Source organism: Barbus barbus, assembly GCF_936440315.1.
Source record: "Barbus barbus genome assembly, chromosome: 49".
In the NCBI taxonomy this organism is placed as follows: domain Eukaryota; kingdom Metazoa; phylum Chordata; class Actinopteri; order Cypriniformes; family Cyprinidae; genus Barbus; species Barbus barbus.
This window is the reverse complement of record NC_136727.1, coordinates 6,677,935-6,694,480: the sequence shown is the minus strand read 5'-3', so window position 1 is coordinate 6,694,480 and position 16,546 is coordinate 6,677,935. Positions and strand designations below refer to the sequence as shown.

General features: G+C 35.3%; 1 protein-coding gene across 1 annotated transcript in view; it reads left to right on the top strand.

Annotated features, from left to right (window-relative positions):
- The window catches only part of LOC306867316 (contactin-associated protein-like 5), a gene marked incomplete at its 3' end in the record, with an annotated part of 65,043 nt that overhangs the window by 19,592 nt on the left and 28,905 nt on the right, over positions 1–16,546 (top strand). Inside the window, exons 4-7 of the mRNA XM_079412917.1 lie at positions 187–334; positions 5,398–5,601; positions 7,574–7,758; positions 8,824–8,967. Of these exons, the coding sequence (XP_079269043.1) occupies positions 187–334; positions 5,398–5,601; positions 7,574–7,758; positions 8,824–8,967 (681 nt within the window). The remainder of the gene's footprint in view (positions 1–186; positions 335–5,397; positions 5,602–7,573; positions 7,759–8,823; positions 8,968–16,546) is intronic.

Genomic DNA, 16,546 nt, shown 5'->3' with positions numbered 1-16,546 from the left:
TTTTTTGTCCATGAAAACTCGCCAAACGGCAGTAAATATGGCTGCACCTCTACAAAAGCCCTTCATCCAGCAGGAAAATCTTGATTGAAGTTATATTGATTCATTAACACATGAAGTGAATGTACTAAGGCCAGATCTTGGACAAGTTGCTGTTGGACAAACTAACAATTTTTATTCTTTCTCTAGACTTTCCCTGGAAATACAAATTCAGATGGGACTGTTCATCACAAGCTCTCACACTCCATAAGAACACGATTTCTGCGGTTCTTGCCGGTGGACTGGAGTCCCGGGGGATGGATAGGGCTCAGAGTGGAGGTCTACGGCTGTGCATACAGTGAGTAGTGAATGTACATTTGGTGTGTAATTGGTGCTTTATGTATTCGGAATGAAAGCTGGGATGAAATGGACATTCATTCTATCTATTTTCTAAATGCATCTTATTGATTTTTATTATTAATGATTCATCCGTGTTCATGTTCCTTTTTGTTTGTTTATTCATTTATTTTAAATCACCTACAAAGCTTGCATTCAGTCCCTGTCATTTCACTCGGATGTATGCCACAATATGGAAGACATTGGCACTCTAACATTCTGTTGACAAGACAAATATTCAGTGTGCAAATTTAGTGCAATAAGCATTTTAATTTGAATTCAAGGCTGTTAATGCATTGGTTCAAACTGACATGGGCATTTGCATGTCAAAGGGAGGCAGTGCTTCCTCAAAATATTGGATGAGAATAAAAATACATTAAGAAGTGTATAAATCACAATTTTTTCTAAAGAAACACTGTCCAATAGCGACACCAGCAAGTAAAGTTACAGCAGGAGTCTGTATCTCTTACCTCCCCTGAGCCCATTGAATTTCATCAGAATGCTAAAGCATGTGGTGAGTTCGGTAGGGGATAATTATGATTGAATGGGGGAAAATCATGTGAGAGGAGGCATGCCTTTATCACGATATGATTGGATATGACTGGTTATGTTTGGATGTGATTGGTTCATGCGATAATCTCACCTGTTGTGTTCAGGCACGTTCTGCGTTCGCGAATCAGTCTGAATAAACAATATAATGGTGTTAAAACGTGATCTTTGGGGCTTTTTAGTGAGCAATAAGCTTATTAAAATGAATGGTACGTCTCTGTAAATTTATTTAGTTAATGGTGCATCATTAGTTTATTATTAAAAAGAACAGCTGAACATCATTTAAAAATAAAATATATAGTTGTTTAAATAAAATTATATTGTTTAAATTGTTACTGCCTTGAGTTACTATTTTGGAATAAATGTAAAAATTTGTAAATTTGGCTAAAAATCTGTAAAAAGCAGTTTAAGAATCTATAACCAGCTGTCTTTCTTTGTACTCTTGTATTTAGGGTTGTTTGATAAACATAGCTAATTTAAAAATATGAACTGCTGTTTGAAAACATGTAAATACTGTTTGACTTCATGACAAGTGAGATCTGACATGTAACGTTATGTAGCGCTTTGAATAACCAGGGTATTTTTGCTTTAAAAGCACCACCTACTGTCAGAGAGTGAATTTGGTTTTCGTACAACCCGTCTGCCATTTCTTTTATATTTGTTTGTGTTTCGTTGTAAATCGCATGTGAAAATCAGACTGAATTGTTTTGCTAGTGTGACCAAGCCTTTATGGAGGGAGATGTATTTTAATTTTATTGTACAAGTTTTATTGTAAATTAAACAGTCAAGAGCGTCTTGCACATACAATCATACTGACATGGCTTGAAGGAAGAAAGCTGTGGTTTCACCCTTACGAAAATTAATCATGGTTTTACTATAGTAAAAGTGTGGTACCATAGTTTTTTTTGGCGTATTGATTTCCATTTGTATAACCAGAGTTGTTCTACAAATACCATGATTAAACTATGATTAGTGTAGCAAAACAACGGTTAATTTGTAGTTACCACAATTTAACTATAGTACCCTTGGCTTTTTGGTTTTATTTGTAGTAAAACCATGGTTAATTTTTGTAAGGGCAAAAGCTCAGCTAGCCTGGCTAGTTCAATGTAATGCTGTTTTACTGCAGTCGGGTTGAGTTGGTTTAGACCTGCCTTCCCTGGGTATCAAAGTGCAGAGTAACAATCAATCGGTTACCTCAAGGGTAGCCACGTGCCTTGCGCTTGAAATATTTATAACGCAGGCTTGCTAGTGCTCGTTTTCTTTCTTTTTTTCCTTCCCCTACTCCCTCCTTGTTCCTTTCTCTCAGTCTCTCCTCAGGTGCTTTGTATTTGCAGTCTGTGCACTATGAAGACCGATTGTCAATTCAAAGCCTGACTCGCCGACCTATCACCACCATGTTTATTCTCTAAACGTTAATTTCGTGAGATAGGGCGGAATGTGACACCGATGGGGGCGACTCGGTTTACCGTGTTGATCAAACATGATAAGTGGGTGCTGACCACACAGTATTTCAGTAATAGGGTTTGATAACAGAGACGCTAGTGCTTTCTCAAAGTCAGACCGCTGGCAGATTAGCATTAGCACAGCTTGCATTCCAAAAGAGCCATGAATGAATCAAGCAGCGAATTAGTGCTCAGTAATATAATTAGCCCTGCGCTAATATGCACCAAACATATAATGGCTTCACACAGCAGTGCTCAATGTTAGCACAAAGGACATATGGACATGTATGCTAACCGAACTCCAGAGAAGAAATACAGAGGACAAACATGTTAGGAGGAAAACAGAAAATGTGACAGTAAATGGGGGGTAAAGTGAATTCAAACATGTCTGAGTCTTAAAAAAAGTGAACGCACACGTTCAGTATAGCGCATGGTCTCCTTCTATTCATATTTGTCTTCTGTGGGATAAACCGGATGTCCTCGGAGGTGCGTTGGCCTTATTCATGCACTGCTGAAATGCTCCTGAAGTCAATTAGTTTTAAATCTGTCAAGCGCCTCTGCTGCTAACTGCGATTTAAGGCCGTGGCTTCGTGGTATAAACTGTTTGTGTGTGTATGTCTAAAATGGGAGTGTGTAGCAAGAGCAGAAGTGTGTGTGTCCCTGTACAGTCATTAATTCACATTGGAGCACCGCTGTGTTGATGCCACCAAGAGACCCACAGATAAAGCGAGGTCTAATTCTGAGTTTTCACTTTGTGTGTCTCTTAAACAATAAGCAGGCCCAAACAGAATATACACATTTTTCACCCACATTTTTCCGTGCTGAGTGATTGGGATAGTTCTTGGAAGCAAAAAGATTTAAAATATGGCATGTTTATTTTCTTTTCAGTCTGATACCAAGGGTTGTCAAGATGAGCATTGCTGATTTCATTATTATTATTATTTTTATTATTATTACAGTGTATATCATTTTAATCCTTTGACGTATTTAATGGCCATCAACAGTATCATTAAATAAACAGCAAAAGGACATCAACGAATTACAAAGCATATTTCAAATACATTTGAAGTCAGTTTTGAATGTCAATCCCAAACACTTCTTTTCCAAATTTCTAAATAATCCATCTGATATTGACTGTATCCATTGTTATATTAATATAATTTTTGTATAATTATGGTTTTTATTCATATTTTGAATGAACATTTATTTATAGTTGGGTTTTTTTATGTGCTTTTGTCATTTTTATTAGTTTTTTTAAAATAAATTTTAGGTTCAACTTATTTTTATTGCTGCTTTAGTTTTTAATTATTTGGTGATTTTAGTGCTTGAGCTAAAACTTTTTTCAGTTAGTTGCCAAGGCAGCATTTCTAATTTTCGTCTTTTACTTTGTATTTTTTATTTTTTTTTACATTATAAAATATTGATATTTTATTCCAGCATTATTTCAATTAAGAAAATTTAAATATGTAAGAAATATGAAAGAAATTAGTAAAAAATATCAGCATTGAATGAGTAAGCTGTCAATTTAGTCTATATTCTCATCTCTTTGGACCCAGATTTCATGTAGGCAGTAAGATATACAGAAAATATAAGTTTATTTTGCCATCTACAATCCTAAATAATAAATTATTCAATCATGATGCGAATCTACTGTGTGTTGTGTTAAGCGAGCCGTCTGGCTGAGTTCATATGCAGTTGCGAGTTTGAACTTCATTGTTTTTGTTCTTTCCCCTCAAGAAGGATTATACAATATGCCCCCCCCCCCCCCCCCCCCCCCCCCTAAACCTGGCAGTATTTTCAACTTCTCTTCTTTCTTTCCTCTAAGTTCTCATGGTCATCGTTTATATAACTTCTATGGTTATTTGGTGATTATTGTTGTGCCTCTTTGATTGAAAGACTTCGAGACAAAGCTATATTTTCTTATCGTTCCATCTTGACACTCATTGCGCCTCCATCAAAACAGCAACTTGTGCAAAAAAAACGAAAACCAAACACATTCTCATCTGATACACCCACTTCATCTAACTTAGCCTCATTGCGCTTGCTGATGTTCCTGGACCCTCTGTGTTAGTTCTATATTCAGCAGATGGCTCCAAGCTCTTTGCGAGGCTTTGCTTGTCACGGCTAGTTAGCTTCAGTCTCTCGCACTCCGGCGTCAGGCGAGGATAGAGATGGAGAAAGAGAGCAAAAATATAATGTCTGAACTCTGAGCCTGAGTCAAAATCCACATTTCTGCCTTTTACTGCCAGGGTAGAATTTGTTCTGAAGGGTTGCTTCGAGACAGGCTTCATATTTCTTTAAATTCTGGCCAAAGTTTTAAGAAAGTAATCAGATAAAATAAACTGACCCTAACTCTTAAGACAGGTCTCATTGTGTATACAATTCTGGTGCTTCTTATCTTCTTTTAAATTTTGATAGTGTTTTACTAGAGCTCAAGAGCGATTTTATTTTAACTTTACTTTGTTGTAGTTGTTGTTGTTATAATTGTGTTGTTTTGGTGTTTTGCTTGCCGTTGTTTTCATTTTTGTTGCTTTGATTCACTTTGCTTTGCTTTTTTGTTCTTGTGTTTGTTTTGTTGTTTGCTTTTCTTTGCTTTGTTTTTGCTATTGTTTTGTTTTGCTTTTCGTTGTCATTGTGGTGTTTTGCTTGCCATTGTTTTTATTTTTGTTGCTTTGATTCACTTTGCTTTGCTTTGTTTTTGGTTTTTGTTTTGCTTTGCAAATTGTTTTGTGTGTGTTTTGTTGTTTCCTTTGCTTTGTTTTTGCTATTGTTTTCGTTTCTTTTATTGCTTTGTTTTATTCTTGTTTTGTTGTGCTTTTTTTAAATTAATTTATTTTTGGTGCTTTACTTTTTTCTTTTGTTATTCTATTTTTATTTGTTTTGTGTATAAAAGAATGTGACAGCAAACATTTTGATAAACATTTACTGATAAATTGTACAAAATATTTTCTTTTTTTTTTAAGAAACTAAATAAGGTTTATCTTGATTAGTATTCATGACCATGATGGATTCTTTTTTCCCTTCCATTTCTCAGAGTCGGATGTTGCAGACTTCAACGGCAGGAGCTCTTTGCTCTACCGGTTTAATCAGAAGTCCACCAGCACTGTGAAAGATGTCATCTCTCTATGGTTTAAAAGCCAGCGTGCGGACGGGGTCCTTGTGCATGGAGAGGGACAAAGAGGCGATTACATCACCCTAGAGCTGCATAAGGGCCGACTGGCCCTGCATATCAATCTGGGTGAGTGAGAGCTCTCTATAGCCTTTTAAACTCAAAACGAAGGCCTAAAATGTACTCTACGCAAGCCACAAATGCTTTGAAAAATCTGGATTTCGTGCATTTTTATGTTCAGAATTGTGGCAGATATTTGTTATGCATTCTCAGAATTGCCACAGGGGACGCTAATGCAGACATTTGCTTTTTTTTCAGGTCAACTATTGTGCAAATTCCATTATTTTTTTTTTTACTTGGACATATTTTATTTTAATAATTGTATTGCTTTTATTGTGATATGGTCTTTAGGAGCACATCTCAATTTTGCGAATAATTTTGCTTTCTTGCATCCAGGGACTATATCTGAGTTTTCATTCCTGAAAGATGGTATGCAAATTGCACAAAATAACATTTAAGTATACACTAGCATTCAAATTATCCTTAGATCTAATATATGTGGGCTAAAAGCCACAAAACACCCATTTTGGAGAGAATCAAAGCAATGTGTTTAGGTTAATCCGCATCTTTGGGTTTTGTAGAGCTCTTCTATCACTGTGCAAGAGGAAGTGTTCACAGACACAATCATGGCATCTTACCATAATCATATGAGAGGCAGTTGTGAAACAAAGATTTGATTAAGAGGCCAAATCTGCAGCGTAATCACATATAAGTGTATCGAGCTGTCACAAAGAGGGGTCTAATGTAGTGTCCCAGCGCTTTCCGAGCCTCGTGTTCAATTAGCACCAGCAGTCAGATGGAATAAGTTGCAAGTTACGCTAAGAGCGGCAGCGAGCTCTGATTGCTAAATATACCGAAACGAGATGATGTTGATGCTATTTATCAGGACAGTTTTTATTTTACATTTGCATTCATCCTGTGTCTGAAAGCCACAGAAAGCTCTCAAAGCTAATTTCAGATGTCATATCTTGTCTCTTTCATGGATAAATCTCACTATAATGTGTTTTATATTTCGCTCCAAAATCAGAAAAGGATTGAATTACTTAATAGAAAATTAAGCATATTATTATTTTAATTTGCTTTGTGAGACAAGTTACTTATGTCAAATTCACTGACACCATTATTTTGATGTTTCTCCTTTATTTAAAAAAATAAAATAAAAATGTGCTTAATTGACATGCAATTAATGTGACAATTCAATGAATATTAATGATGCTAAAAATAAGCTTACTTTTCTTTATGCAAAATATAATTTAATATTTCTTTCTTTTGATTTTGTGGTGAAATATGAGCTGAACATGTTCCTGATAGGCTTCTCTCACTTTGTCAAGATAGGCTGTTCTTTCTGTTCTTTTATCATCAATACAGCAGGTTTCTTTCCAGGAAGTTCAGAAGGATCAAACAGAGGAGACGGCACAAGGCACACCTTTCCTAAGCTATTTATGGCTGAAAAAGAGACCGTTTGATCATTTTCTTTCTAAGGTTGCCCATTATAAAGATGCTGTAAAATTAGAACCTGATAAAATGTTTGCTTCTAACAACATTTTAATTTGGTTTCATTTAGTTGCATGACATAAATGGTATTTATGTGCACCTGTGTAAGTGTTGGTATTGTTAAATAAGATTAAAACTAAAACTGTTAAAATTTGATCTAATTAAAAAAAAAAATAAATAAGATCTAAATATTATATGAAAAGCTAAAAAAAAAAAAAAAACTGATGAAAAATGAATGAAAAGGCAAGTTGGAGTGAAAAACTGAAAATTATAAAGCTAAATAAAAAAATTATAAATGATAAAAGCACTAAATAATAGTACTAAAATTTAAACTACAAATAAAAATAAAATGAATACTGAAACTATAATATAAAAGCTAATGCAAAATACTAATAAATACTATAATAGTATATAAAAATACTAAAATAAGACTGTTGTTGTAATTTCTCAAACATAAAAAATGGATATACTAACATAAACGAATACACTAAAATATAATTGAATACATTTATATAAAAAAAATATATATATATCTTTTTCTCTCAAGACGATGCTAAGACGCACCCTAGCAGTGGCCATGTCTCTGTGTTTCTGGGAAATCTTCTGGACGACCAGCACTGGCACTCCGTCCTGATCGAGCGATTTAACAAACAGATCAACTTCACCGTGGACAGACTAACCAAACACATGAGGACGGGTGGGCTGGATGATTCGCTGGAAGTTGATTATGAGGTGAGAATGATTTTGGTTGATTTACGTTGTTTTATTTATTAATTTCTTTGCACAGTATATTAGCAGATCCATATAGAGATCCTTAACACTAGCTTTTATTAAAGACCTCAAGTTTTACAGCTTTTAGTCCACTGCTGTTAGGTTTGATGTCACATTACTTTTAGCATATATTAGGATATCAGAAATTATTATAAAATTAGTCTTTTCCAGGAAAACAGATTTGATGTGTCATCCTGGACTATGTATTTTTTCTCCAATGAAATCCTTCCTAGAGTTATAAATATATTTCATTTATTACTTTATATTTAATTAATGTTTATTACTTCATGGGATCTTGAATACATGTATTTATTTATTATTAATTAAAATTAAATAATTTTAGACAATTAACAATTCAGTCAGTTCTGTTCTTTTTTGATCTCCTTTTAACTTAATTGTATATGCGGTGTCTATTTATATTGTTTATATGGTGTGTTTTGAAGAGCATTTTATGAAATATGGTAGTAAAATGTATGTAAAATATATAAATAAATTATTATTTAATGAAGTACACATTGTTTAAGCTAAACCTTAAAGTGCATTGAAGCGAATTACTATTTGTAATAGTAATTTTATTTTATATTTTAAAGAAGTGCAGCAAATTGTATACATTATGTTGTACTTTGAAGAGAAATTTATTAAATACACTATGCAAGTATCAATAATAATATGAAGAACAAGAAGAATACATTTTCTTTGTTTATATTGTTGCATTTCGAAGATAATTTTATGAAATTTGCTTTACAAGTAGCAGTAGTGATAATAATAATATATTTTAGTATTACTATTTTATTTTATTTTATTTCACCCCAAAAAGAGTGCATAAAATGTTGCAAATTGGACCAAGTCTACCTGTAACATGTTGGCTTATAGAGTGGAAACACGGTGACCTTAATCATGTAATTTTGATTAGTTAAGGGCATAACACACCTCATGCACCAAATCATTGGACTAATGATTGGACACATTTCCCGCTATGTTGTAAAACCTCTCCATCGCTGTTGTTTTCCTATTCATTTCACAAAGCTCAGCTTTGGAGGAATCCCTCTTCCCGGAAAACCAGGCACGTTTCTGCGGAAAAACTTCCATGGATGTATGGAGAACCTCTACTACAACGGAGTCAACATCATCGACTTAGCCAAACGACGCAAACCTCAGATCTACAGTGTGGTGAGGATGTTTATCTTGTACATTTATTATTGATCATCTCATACACTGTTATTGTTGTTGTCAGGGTCATGAAAAAGCTATAAAATAAGAAAAATTTTCACAGGTCTTGATGAATTAACACTCCCATCCAATCCTATCCATAATGGATGGTTCTTGACCAGAGTATTTAGTGATTTTCCCTAATAGCACCAGCATGGAAAGGTGCCAGAACTTTCTACATCCAAGTCTGTGGATTGTGATGAATTTGTAAAGAGATTGATTTATATTTTTATTCTCATTAGTTTTCACCTGCATTTTTCCAGAAATGCATTTTAGCGCTGGTTTAGTTCTTTATAGATAGGTCAGCAGGGAGTGAAATGGAACCATTTGGATTTTTTTGAGCTGTCTCCAGTATACTATGGCACCACAAGGGAGCTTTTTAAGAGAAGGAATTGTGGTTTTGTCCATATTATTCCCACAGCGCTGAGAGCTGTGTCATTAAAATATCTTTTAAAAAGTGGGCAATCAGTCTCCAAGAGCTGCTCTGGCCTTAGATTACACCTCATAAATGATCCTCTGACGAATACCTCATAAAGTTGCACCTCGCCAAAGGTCTGGGGAGTAAATTACAGTCATTTTGAAATGAAGGAGGAGTTTTAATGAGAGGGTTGGCTTTGTCTAATGACGTGTTTCTGCTTATCTGACTACACCACAAGTGTGATGTTCATATGTCCATATTATTTCATATTATTTTGGTTGTATTGAGATTAGGGGTGTACTGCGGAGCCATTATTTGTATCTGTATCTGTGACAATCTCAAAATTATGTGTTTCTGTATTCAGATGGATCCGGAAGTGGGCGTAGCTTAAACAGGAAGTTCGTCAAATTAAATTAAAATACCATTTTAAATGCAAATCTGTTCGATTCGTAGTTTACTTTTAACAACTATGCCTTGTATAACTAAAGAAAAAACTATGTTTTATTATAATTATAACTTTGTAAATATCTTCTATTTAAAACTACAGAAAATGTTGGTCAACATTAAATAACTTTATTCTTCTTGTTTTCCAGTGAAACTTTGTGTACAAATTTGTCAAGAGACAAGCATCCACAATCTTAAATAAGAGCACTAGTAGAAAAAAAATAAAGAAATGGAAAGTAAGTGTTCAGTACTCATAGCAGAATGACAATAAAGCTCGCTTGAACTTGAAGTAACTTGGAGATCATGTGTTGCGGGTGTCTGTGATCATTTACGAGTATTTTATTAACAGATCGCAACAAATCATCTGGACCCTCCAAAAGCCTTGATCAAACCTCGCTTTTCTTGTATAATTAAATGTGATGCCGTTCACGAAAAGGGCCAATACAATGCGTTTTTACTTACAGTTGGATTTCGAAAAGGTTTGAAGTCAGGACCGTTTTTAGGATATTTTTGCGAGTTAGTTGATATAACTCCAGACAAAGCTCTGATTTCTGGGAGACGCACATAGACCCCAACCCGGCTATTGATTTGCGCTCATTTTATTCATATAGGCTAGTTTACACTCATTCACTTCAAGACATGTTTAAGGCCTTGTTCAGCGACATGATTTTAAATAATTTTTCATATGTTATTTTTGAACATGAAACAAATGGGGGGGACCAATTATATATATATATATATATATATATATATATATATATATATATATATATATGTATATGTATCAGTGCTGTCAATCGATTAAAAAAAATAACTAATTAATCGCACATTTTTCTGAAATTAAAGTTTTTAAATATACATTTATATTGCAATAATTTCACATTCAATCGTCAAATCAATGTACAAACAACTTAAAGACAGTACATTTTTAATATTTGTTTGATGGCATCTTTATTTTTATGACTGAAGGCCAGTATCAATTAATACCGATTTCCCTATAAAAATGTTTCCCTCTAATATTTAACCATTTACTATAGCCATTCAACTTTACATTATAATTAAGAACTATCAATTTTAACATTTATTAGACTTTATTAGACTCTAATTTAAGTGAACTTAAAACAATCTTCACCTAAACCCATTATAATAAATGTCATATTTATTTACACCTCAGCAGATATATACAGAAATTGAATAAAGTTATCAAACACTCAATTCTAAACTAAATACAGATGAATCCTTAAAACTATAAAAGTTATTGGTTTCCTCTTTTTTTCTTTTGTTCTAGATGAACAGAAATCACAGCAGCTGGTTATTAGGTTGTTTTTGGCTGCTATTTCTTTAAGAGTTGCCGCTACTGAACATGACGCGGATCTGACACGCATCGTATTTTCTCTCAACCTTTTCTGACCCATTTCAGGTGGGACCCATTTCAGTCTCTTCTAATGAGCTGACGAGTTTAATCAGGTGTGTTAGATGAGGGAGACAGTGCTGGGATGCTCCAGGACAGTTTTGAAAACCATTTCAGAGACATGTTCTTAATGTAACTCATATATGACATATTACATACATGCATAGTTTTATGGCAGCTTTAATCGCCTTTTTGGTAACTTCATGACTTAACTGATCACGACATTGCATGCTCGTAGTTTCTTTGGCGATTTGATATGAGATGATTGATGATCGCAGTTGCTCTAAAAAAAACAATCCGGTGCCAAGAAAATAAAATAAAAAAATTAAAATAAAAGGTAGAAAACAAGCCCGTGCGTCACTCTCAAGGCTACATTCATAATACTGTGAAACGTTTTGGGGTGTTGTGGTTATGTTTTAATGTTGCAATTTCACCACCACCAACGCATTTATTCTCTCCGAGTTTCCATGTTCACTTATGAAAGATTGTGGTTCTTGTAGCCATGGTAACCGCAAATTACCCATGGTTTTGTTAGTTCAAGTAATATTATAAAAAGAAGTATTAAGATAATATTTGTTGTGGTTATAAAAAACAAACCTAAGGCAACAACAGCCTTTAAAATGACTTAAAATGCATTATATAAAAACAACGAGGCAACCCTGCTGAAACAAACAACAACAATAGAACCATCACAGAAAATTCTAATACCATCACAAATTAATCACAAATACCATTACAAAAATGACAAACAATCAACTTTTAACCATTAAAAAAATGGTTTTCTGTGTGTTTTGGGACATATTCCATTAGGTTTTAACAAGCCAAATAGACGGTGATCAATAACCAGTAGAGACCAACATTACAGTTTCCATTAAAACCAATACAAGTCCCATTACAACCAGTAAAACCATCACAAATTTAGTGATGGTGTCTATTGTTTAATCAACTTTATATGTTATTACTAAAGCCTGCAAAGGTAGCCAAAGGCCTGGTAATTGCTGCTATTACACTTACAGGACGATCATATCCTTGTTCAATAGGCTGTTGACCAAATATTAAAATCAAATATACACTTAATCTTTTTGGCCACCTTTTTGCTATAGGTGACAGGCTCGATAATTTCTTCAACAAAAATAAAATCAATCAATAAAATCAATAATAAAAATAATAATAAAAAAAATCAATCAGACAGCTGTATTAATAAAATAATAGCCAGGTAACTGTCTACAGCTACAATTTAAATTTGTACAATTTAATTACAGTTTATTTATTTATTTAATTAATTTTTTTATTTATTAAATTTTATTCATATTTAAGGGAGGGGGCATAAAAAAAGTCAAGTAGTTTGCTTCACTGAATATAACTGTCGGTCATTTAACATGTCTTTCGTAAAACGGTTGACTAACATTAAATGATTTGCAGCTTCCATCTTACCTCGTTCTCTTTCAATGTTTTCAATCTTCACGGGGCGCTCTGCATCTGTGAGCGCTAAACCCGTCTACTTTGATATGATTGGCCAGTTCAATTATTTTGACATTGACGAGCGCAGTTAGTCGCTGAGACAGAGCAGACTTGAAATTTTACTTTTTAGAGCTTTTTTATCATCCTTATGGAGGACAGCAGATGAGTGCAAGAATTTCAAATATTGGGGGGGACATTTGTCAATTTCTAATTATTGGGGGGGGCAGGGACTTGTCCCCCTCAATGTCTATGGTGGTCACGGCCCTGTCGCTGAATAAATTCATGTGGCTGACTCGCAGCAGCTGCGTAACGCAGGCTGAGTGAACGAGCTTGGCGCAAGTGCAGCCTCCACTCTGCTCTGCCATGTTGCCAGATCTAGTTATTATAAGCGTTGCTGGACTTGTTTTAATACTAAATGTAACAGAGTTAATAAAGTAATTAGGACATTAATAAACTGGGAAGATGAAGGTTGAGGTTAGAGATTCTGTATCCTATTTGCAAAATACAAGATTTAAACTTATTTTGATACATTTTTCAGGGAATTGGTTGTGTTTGTTTTTAGTAGCCATATTAACCATAAATATATGTTTTTTAATTGTAGATTAAAGCAATAAGTCAGGGAAGGGATGGATGGATGGATGGATGGATGGGTGGATGGATGGAGAACTAGATGTATGTGAATGGATGGATGGACACCTAGATAGATATTAATAAATGGATGGATGAAGAACTAGATGGATATGAATTAATGGAAAGATACCTATATGGATACGAATGGATCAATAGAGAACTAGATGAATATGAATAGATGGCCGATACTATGATGGAGAACTAGCTGGATATAAAATAAGAAATGGATGGATGGATGGATATAAACTGATAGATATACAGTAGATGGATATAGAACAAGGTAGATAAAGATGGATAGAGAATTTGATGGATGTGGATGGATATAGAACTAGATAGATAAAGATGGATATATATACATTATATATTTATATACAAACACACACACACTCACCAGCCATTTTATTAGGTACACCTGTTCAATTGCTTGGTAACATAAATTGCTAATCAGCCAATCACAGGGCAGCAACTCAATGCATTTCTGCATCTAGATGTGGTGAGGACGACTTTCGGAAGTTCAAACCGAGTATCAGAATGGGGAAGAAAGGGGATTTAAGTGACTTTGAACGTGGAATGGTTGTTGGTGCCAGACGGGCTGGTCTGAGTATTTCAAAAACTGCTGATCTATTGGGATTTTAACGCACAACCATATCTAGGGTTTACAGAGAATGGTCCGAAAAAGAGAAAATATCCAGTGACCGGCAGTTGTGTGGACGCAAATGCCTTGTTGATGTCAGAGGTCAGAGGAGAATGGGCAGACTGGTTAGAGATGATAGAAAGGCAACAGTAACTCAAATAACCACTCGTTACAACCAAGGTATGCAGAATACCATCTCTGAATGCACAACACGTCGAACCCTGAAGAAGATGGGCTACAGCAGCAGAAGACCACACCAGGTGCCACTCCTGTCAGCTAAGAACAGGAAACGGAGGCTACAATTCGCACAGGCTCACCAAAATTGGACAATAGCAGATTGGAAAAACGTTGCCTTGTCTGATGAGTCTCGATTTCTGCTGCAACATTCAGATGGTAGGGTCAGAATTTGGCGTAAAAACATGAAAGCATGGATCCATCCTACCTTGTCTCAATGGTTCAGGTTGGTGGTGGTGGTGTAATGGTGTGGGGGATATTTTCTTGGCACACTTTGGGCCCCTTAGTACCAATTGAGCATCATTTAAATGCCACAGCCTGCCTGAGTATTGTTGCTGACCATGCCCATCCCTTTATGACTACAGTGTACCCATCTTCTGATGGATACTTCCAGCTTGATAACGCACCATGTCACAAAGCTCAAATCATCTCAGACTGGTTTATTGAACATGACAATGAGTTCACTTTACTCAAATGGCCCCCACAGTCCCCAGATCTCAAGTAATAAGATCTCAAATAGAGCACCTTTGGGATGTGGTGGAACGGGAGATTCGCATCATGGATGTGCAGCCGACAAATCTGCAGCAACTGCGTGATGCTATCATGCCAATATGGACCAAAATCTCTGAGGAATGTTTCCAACACCTTGTTGAATCTATGCCACAAAGAATTAAGGCAGTTCTGAAGGCAAAAGGGGGTCCAACCCGGTACTAGCAAGGTGTACCTAATAAAGTGGCCAGTGAGTGTGTGTGTGTATATACAGTATATATATATATATATATATATATATATATATATATATATATATGTATATATGTATATATATAAAGATACATTTGGAACTATATAGGTGTAGATGCTATCAAACTAAATAGATATGGAACTAGACAGATATAAATGCATATGGAACTAGATAGATAAAGATGGCTAGAGAATTAGATGGATATAGAACTAGATAGATAGATAGATAGATAGATAGATAGATAGATAGATAGATAGATAGATAGATAGATAGATAGATAGATAGATAGATAGATAGATAGATAGATAGATAGATAGATAGATATAGATAGATATGCTCATTTTTAAACAGCTGTTTTAGTAGGAATATTTGGACATAAATCGCTGATAATGACAGAATTTTATATGGTACCGTACCCAAATATAAATCCACAGTCCTGCTTTAGTGTTCCACATTTTCCCAGTTCTGAGGCTCGAGGAATCACAGTCCTCTAAATCAAGCAACTTTTGCGAGTTCCCATTCTTATGGTCTCGTATTGTTAGTGCCCGTTTCCCCACTGTGATCATGTGTAATGGCTTGTCGTCGGCTGTCATATCATGTCACATCAGTGCAGTGGACTACACCAGAGCACAGCTAATCACTGCAGCCATTAATCTGGCCCACATGCTGGATATTGCATCCTTTAATGGACCGGGAGGGAGTTCAGTGGGACTCTGGTACTAATGACGGAGAGGACCGAGTCCCATTTATACCGTGCCACCCTCTGAGATTTTCACAGCGGACACCTCCGCTCTCTCTCTCAATTATGCAGTAAGTTTTCAGCGAGGCAAATATACAAACTCTTAAGGGGCCTTTGGAGCCCAATTAGAGCCAGGCAATGAGGCATGGTGTCTCTTGAGCGACTAGTGTGATCATAGTGGGGCTTCTGTCTCTTTTTGTCTTGACAAGAATTGTTTATTTGGACTCAGAACATCTTTATGACCACATTAAACTGACTTTTCAGATGCACACTCCACTTCGTCTCAGCGCAGGTGCGCTAGTAAAAGGAGTGCGGTAAAGACACAGGTGACGAGGAGCTTCTGCAATACAACAGTGAACTGCGGTCAGATGTTGTCAGGCCATATATCAGTAAAACCTAATTTTATACTGTGCTTCAATTGCATGCACAAATATGATGGCTCACACTGTAACATGTATCATTTCATATTAAAGTGTGAATGAATCTATGTGCAGAATGTTTGATAACTTTATTACATTTTTACAGGTAGCTAAATTTGACATTTATTATAGTGGGTTTATGCGAAGATTGTTTTAAGTTCTCTTAAATTCGAAGTTGTTACTTTTTAAAGTCTAATACCACCTCAGGAACTTTCCCCAGGAACTAGGGACTTTGGGCCGGTACTGGGTGTGATTCCACCGTAGGAACCAGGATCTAAATAAAGTTCAAGGTAAAAACTGAACTCCTCAGAAAGTCCCTGCTCGTGTGGTAGTACTTTTTCAAAGGTCTGGAACTTTCGGGGGCGGGACCCATCCCCCATCTCGGTACATTAGACCGCGATGGAAATG